The sequence below is a fragment of the Bremia lactucae genome (genome assembly GCF_004359215.1).
Source record: "Bremia lactucae strain SF5 chromosome Unknown BlacSF5_NotPlaced_17_SHOA01000003.1_2250557bp, whole genome shotgun sequence".
NCBI classification, from domain to species: Eukaryota; Oomycota; class Peronosporomycetes; order Peronosporales; family Peronosporaceae; genus Bremia; species Bremia lactucae.
The window spans coordinates 234381-241769 of NW_027152029.1; the positions used below are offsets into that span (position 1 = coordinate 234381).

General features: G+C 44.9%; 1 protein-coding gene across 1 annotated transcript; it reads left to right on the top strand.

Annotated features, from left to right (window-relative positions):
• Positions 1 to 4155: 4155 nt before the first annotated feature.
• Positions 4156 to 5868, top strand: CCR75_005469 (uncharacterized protein; the record flags this gene model as incomplete). Its single annotated transcript, XM_067963550.1, has 1 exon — positions 4156 to 5868. The coding sequence occupies one exon, from the start codon at positions 4156 to 4158 to the stop codon at positions 5866 to 5868; it is 1713 nt and encodes a 570-aa protein (XP_067822304.1).
• Positions 5869 to 7389: the final 1521 nt, after the last annotated feature.

The following is a 7389-nucleotide window of genomic DNA, read 5'->3' on the forward strand; positions in this document are numbered from 1 at the left end:
TGTAATTAAACCAAGAAGGATAGCCACCTCTCGCAAAGAATGGCGAGGTGGCTATCCTTCGTCGCGGAGTATAATTTCTCCGTAGAATATAAACCAGGACGACTTAATGTTGTCGCTGATGCATTATCACGCCGGCTCGTTTCGAGTCAGCGTTGCACAGCAACAGTGAAAATAATCCCACTGCTGCAACACTCACTACGAGTGTCCCGTCATCAACCTTGGTTGAAGACATAAAGAAAGCCTACACAGAAGATAAAGACCTTCTTTGTTTAATGGATCTAATGAATCCATCCGATAAATCTTTTAAAGATTAAACGGCTTTATATCGATCGTCATCCGATCGATACACAACGCGCAACGGCTTATTGTATTATACAGCCGTTGCCGGCGACACTCCACGTGTCGTCGTCCCAACTCACAATGATTTGCGCTTGCGCATCATGTATGAGTGTCACGATGCACCGACAAGTGGGCATCGTGGACGTGAGAAGACTTACCTCACAGTAAGTCGCGACTTTTACTGGCCCCGCCAGTATCAGTTCGTGCGCATGTACATTCGTGCTTGCGAGGTATGTCAACGGGTGAAGCCAATCCCTTCCCACCGTGCACCTCTCCAACCTCTCCCACTTCCGGCAGAGTGTTGGGAGTCCGTAAATATGGACTTCGTCTTCGAAATTCCCAAAGACGATCACAATAACAATGGAATCCTTGATTTTGTAGACATATTCTGCAAGATGGTACATCTTGCTGCAGTACTAAAGTCGATTACGGCTCCGGGCTGTGCCCGCACGGTATTCAAACTCCACGGTCTACCCCGTAAATTGGGCTCGGATAGGGATCCACGGTTCACGGCGGAGTTCTGGCAATCCGTGTTCCGATCTCTCGGAACACGGCTGACTATGTCAACATCTGATCACCCGGAAACGGATGGTCAAACAGAACGCGTAAATCGCGTCCTCGAAGAGATACTACGAGGTTACGTCCAATCGTATCCGTTGCATGCGTCTACAACGCATACATCGTTCTTTGTGAATGGCTTACGCCATCCTCGCATACCCACCAAATTAGAGGGATCCTCTAGTTCAATGGGGGGTGGACTCGCACGAGCAAAACCACTTCTGGCTCATGTTCATCACAAGTCGAAGTTAACAATGACGCGGGTTATGTCGATGTCGAAGAAATCGACATCGAAGATGAGAAAGATCTCATGGCAGTGCGCACAAGTGTACTGAAAAGACAAAACAAATGAGTCAGCAGAAGAATTTCTGCTATTTCGAGAATCAATATTCCGTTTCGTTCAGGATTCCATTGGTAACGCAGTGGACCGACAGAAACTGAATGCAGACAAACATGGAAGAGCAAATGTTCATTCATTTAAAACTAATGATCTAGTGCTACTCTTTCCGGTAAACCTACCTAAGCGTTTAGTCACTTATGTGGGTAGCAGTAAACTACTACCCAAGTTCATTGGGCCTTTCCGTGTACTGCATCGCAGAGGCAACGCGTACGCAATAGAACTGCCACGTATAATGCGAACGCATGCTACATTTTACGTTGGTCGGCTCCGCCCGTACCATCAGTACGCGGCTTCTTCCGAGGACGGATTGAAGATCCTTTTTAAGAATCCCTAAAAGATTCTTGTGATCGAGAACCAGATTCTCATGTTGAACCTTGAGTTTCTCATGCCGGTTCCGAGTTTCCTCGAAACTGCGATGAGCTGACGACAGCTCATCACAAAGAGCGGGATATTTTCGTTCGTACTCCAACATGGAGTACGCACTCTTCGAACGGTCTTCTAACCGCTCGATATGGTGAGTCTGCACCGTCTGCTCCAACGAGCGACGCTTGCCACGCTCGTGGTCAAGTCCCTTTCCAAATCATGGAGGAAGCGATCGATTTTGTCGATTTTTGACTCTAGATCCGTCACACGGTTCGGATCTAATTTTTCCTCCTCCACCACAACCATTGGTGGATTCCCACGGTGGTCGCAGTTTCCTTGTGAAACGTATATAAAACCACCGTGATGTGAAGGGGCAGCGAACGAGTGATCTCTTTAGCTGGCGCGGATATCCACCTTCACATGACAGCTGGGAGCCTCGTTCCCAGCTAGTTGCTGACGTTGAGGGCCTCGTCCGTCAGTATGACGAGACCCATCCGATGGTTCAGAAGGTCCATCGGAAAACACGCGCCCCTGGTGCTTGTAAATTGATTGCAAAACCTCAATCGTATCACGCATGTCAATAGAGATGCGAGCCCTTCCCCAGGGCGAAAAAAAGCGAATAGACATCTCCTTTTACTCTGTGCGAGTTGTCATCACAACACGGACAGGGATCACCCCACGCGAGGCATGGAAGCCCAGCCTCACGTGATAACCGATGCAATTTATAATTTGCACCGGTTGGAGTTCTATTCTCAAACTTAACGCGATTGCGTTAAGTTTTTGAAGCCAGGCCTCGCGTCCAATGTCTTTGACATTGCGAATGAACGCGCTCCAGGCTTGCATAAGCGAGATTTTATCTCGCTCATTGTTGCCACTATACCATCGATGCTTAAGAAAAGCATCGAGATAAAAATCTTCTTCGGAGCGAAAGTTCTTCGCGCTGGGTTCAAGGCCATGTAGCTTTGTCGCAATAAATAAAGGATATTTGTTGTGAGGAGTAGTTTCTTCAGACAAGCTATTGATTAGACGTTCTGGCAAAATCCACAGCTTCTTTCAGGGGCGAGACGAGATATTTTATTGTTTTCACATGCCCACTGAAGCAGGGGTACCCACAAGAGGGGAACTTTTATCACGATGGCTAATGCAATCGTCATCACCTTGCACAGAAATAGGTGCAGATGACCGTACGGAAGACTGAACAGGCGATGAGGTATCATCCCCATCGTCCGAACCAAACAGACTATAGACTCGTCTATCAGAATGAGCCCTCTCATTCGAAGGCTCATAGTCAGCCGCCTGACGTCTATCACGCGACTGTTCTATTCTCCCCGAGTCGGCCATTTCATCCGACTCGCATTTGTAGTCGACCTCCAAAGAGGGGTCGAATTCACGTGGTGTATCCGCGAGAAAAAGATACTACGGCAGACGGAACGTCTGCCGCAAGAGATAACAGTGCGTCACCCGCGGCTGTGGGCCGCAGCCGAAGGCTCCGCACTACCAGCAGCCCGCATGGATTTATTCTTCATGCGATGGAATTTAAATTGATGGTTCTGACCAATCAACATCATTTTAAAATTAAGTGGTAGTGGTCACAAGTGACCACTCCATCCAATGACAGTCAGAGTGATTGTCTTTTAAGGGAGGGGTGATGTAACGGGGTGTATCGCTACATAAAATTAACACTTAAAGGTTGTTAATTGATATATTATCGAAAAGGTAGATAATATTTGGAGAATATTACTTTTTCTAGTAATGCTCGGAAATCTTATCCATAAATAGGTAAAAGCCGTTTTATCTATTTATCCCGCAGACTAATCAGCTGTAAACGTAAACAAAGAGAGATAGATCGATAAGATTTCAATTGCATGTCTAGTAATAGTTTATAATTAAGTAAGCATCAACAGGTAAAAAGAAGAAGAAACTTAATTATATCAATACAGTTTTCATTTAACCGTCTTTAAGGTAGTTGTCTTAAAGAGAAGTCTTCCTCTGCACGTACTAGTGTACGTGAAGTGACGTAAGGCACCACTCGCAACTGAAGCAGTGCGAAGTGGACTTGTACTGAAGCAGTACAAGTCGTAGTGCCCCGTTACAGTGATGATACACGAAGCGAGGTGTCTTGTTTCTGAACGTAATCATGCATCGACAGCTTGTCTTGTCAAATGGAGAAGAAGTTTGAACGCAAGCGAGACTCGTCTTGTTGAGGAGGTCGACTTATCATTAGCTAATATTTTTTGGTCTATACTTTAATAATATAGACCGACAACATATGACTCGCAGTATCCGTTAATCGGATACTGCATGTTACCTCCTGATGTAATTATGTATAACACCTTAAATACTTTTGTATTGAGTAACAATCATGAACTTTTCAAAAATTCGAATACAAAAGGAATTTAATTTTTGCAATTTAATACCTTCAAAATAATTGTATTTTTCGCCATTATCGTTTATTTCTTGTAGCCATTCCATGAACAAATTTATTTGCTAGCATCATGACGGCGCGCTTAAGTGGTGGAGCAAAGTGCCAGGTTCGCGTCGCTGGTGAAGTGAATCGCATGATTCAAAAAGATGTGGGCGAACTTTACGATCAGCTGGAAATTGTGCGTGCGGAGATGCATTTCCCATCCTTTGCACCCATCAACGTGCCCATGGTGCTGGTGCTGGGCAATCATTCGTCGGGAAAGAGCACTTTCATCAATTACATGCTGGGCCAGAATGTGCAGAAGACTGGACGCGCACCCACAGATTGTACCTTCACGGTGCTAGTAGGTGGTGCACGAGAAGAGCGACTCGATGGCGCGGCGCTTGTCAGACACGCGCAATTCGGCTTTAATGACGTGGAGCGCCTTTTCGGCCACGAGTTTGTGTCACAGATCGAACTCAAAGTGGTGGCTGGTAGCGAGCTGTTGGACAAAAGTGGACTTATGATTGTAGACTCACCAGGTATGATTGATCCGCCCGGCACGTCGCTGGACCGCACGGACGAGGACCGGGGCTATGACTTTAAACGGGTTGTTCATTGGTTTGCGGACCGGGCAGACGTAATTCTGGTCATGTTTGACCCGGACAAGCCGGGAACGACGTTCGAGACACTGGACGTGCTCACTAAGTCTTTGCAGGGAATGACAAGCAAAGTGTTGCTGATTCTTAACAAAGTGGACGACTTTGAAACTGTTCACGACTTTGGGCGTGCATACGGAGCGCTGTGCTGGAATCTCAGCAAGGTTATCCGACGCAAAGATTTGCCAACCATATACACCATGTACGTTCCACAAGAAAAGCGAATCGCTCCGTCCACCTCAGTTATTGAACAAATTCCGCTCAATGTGTCAAACATGCTAGCGCATGAGTTTGACGGAATTCGTGGCGAAGTGATTCGTGAAGTGGAGCGAGCACCTGATCGTGCAACGGATAATATTTTAAATCTACTTAAGGCCACCACAGTAAGGCTCAAAATGCACATGACGCTGATTGAAGCATGCAAGAAGGAGTATCTGGACCTGTGCACGTTCTGGAGGCGTGCGCAGATTGCGAGTATTGCGGCGGGTATAGGCTTCACGACGTTTTATCTAATCCGAACAGTAGGCTACCGAGCCCCTGTGATACCTTTAACCACTGGCACGATGGCGCTGTCGGGATTACCATCTTCTCCATCCTCTCAATCGCAACTATCAGGTGCGATCTCCGTTCAATTGTCTGGTGCCCGCACATCTGCTTGGGAAATGAACTGGTTTAAGCAAGTGTCGCGCTCACAGTCGCTGTTCAAGTTGAGCACATTTCTGAAAGTTGTATTACTGTCATGTGCCTCAAATTTTGCACTGTGGAAGGCATCAATACTTAACATTGAATACAAGCGCAAGAGTGTGCTGCATTGGTTGCCACTCACCTTTAACCAGGTGTACGGACCATTTTTATGCAAATCTGATCGGGCACACGATGACATTATGACGCAGTGGGATGTTGTACAGCCTGGCCTGAAGTTCGCTTTATCATCGACGTCAATTAAAAACTTTCCGACTATCAACACGACGAACAAGACATTTTTGGAGGATGTGCTAAATGTGCATATTCCTCGACTGGATCGCTGTGTCCGTGACCGCTCAGGAGACGACCACGCTTATATGCGCTTCAAGCACCACACGAAGTCCAAACTTGATAGTAGTCCCGAGGCGGGCATTTTCTCCGATACAGCAGACCAACTGTAGGGTTCAAGTGACAATACTAATGGAGACAAAATGCACTTTATTGAGGATGCGTATATTCTGCGCATCTACTTTCAATGCATTACCACATGTTCTTTCGCAAGTCGTAAATCGAACAGCTTATGCCCATATCTCTTTCACCAGCAGTCGATTCACTGCCCTCTTCTCCAATTAACCGCTTTAGTGCAAAAGTATGGCAATAATTTCAAACATCCCTAACTTGATTGTATCTTTGCGCACAAAATGCCACACAAACCCGTCAATCCACAAAGCGTACTTAACGGGATGGTCAAAAACTTCATGTGAAGTAAACAGACCTGCCACTCGTCAGAATAATACGCTCGCAACGTAGGATGCACATCTACAGAGGTGGCATCCATTGATTGTTAAAAGTATTAATATTCAATTCGATTAAATATAAGTTAGTCTATGAACTACTTTTTTGCTTAAGTGCGCACGTGAAGCCGGATTACCGCTTCCGTGACGACACTTGTCCTAAGGTACTTGTTTATTAGGCGAGGCCGCTTAGGCGCCCACCAACTACCTAACTGCATGTTATGGGGCACACATCGGTTGGAGAACCGTTGTTGTGGTACATTTACTTTATGGGTAAAATACCCTTTTATCTAATTTTAAATAATTAGTTACTCAGATCCCATTTATAATGGGTAACAAATGTGGTCGCCGCCAGATATATATCTGGCGGCCAAAATCTATTTTAATTTTGCTAGGGAAGGTTTTTAGATTTAAATAATAAATAAAGTGCAGTTTCCCTTTTGAACTTAAAGCGTTCAGTGCCTTTCTATGTCACAAGACAATGGCCTTTACAAAGGGAGCAGTTTGACGTCATTGACGATTTAGTCCGTGCTAAGCACGAGGCTGGAATGGTTTGCTGGTTTTAAGTGTCATGCACTGTAGTAACAATCTGAATGTAACGGGGTGAATCATTACATGAAATCAACACTTAAAGGTTGTAAATATATTATCTAAAAGGTAGATAATATTTGGAGGATATTACTTTATATCGTAATATCCTGAATTCTTATCCATAAATAGGTATAGGCCATTATATCTATTTATTCCGCAGACTAATCAGCTGTAGAAGTAATCAAAGAGAGTTACAAGATAAGATAGAGAAGAATTCATTTACATGTTTAGTATTAGGTTATAGTTAAGTCAGCATTTACAAAGATAGATTAAGAGACACTTAACTATATTAATACAGTTTTAATTTTACCCTCTTAAGTTAACTTGTTTTAAGGGAAGTCTTCCTCTGCACGTACAGTGTACGTCACCTAACGAAAGGCACCACTCACAACTGAAGCAGTGTGAAGTGGACTTGTACTGAAACAGTACAAGTCGTAGTGCCCCGTTACACTGAACGATTACGTCAAAGTACGAGAGAGCAAATCTCCTCATTCGACACCGACATTTTGTGTCAAAAAGCCAAATGGTAAATGGCACATTGTACACGCTTATAATAAGCTTAACGCTGTCACTATACCAGCACAAACCCCCATTCCT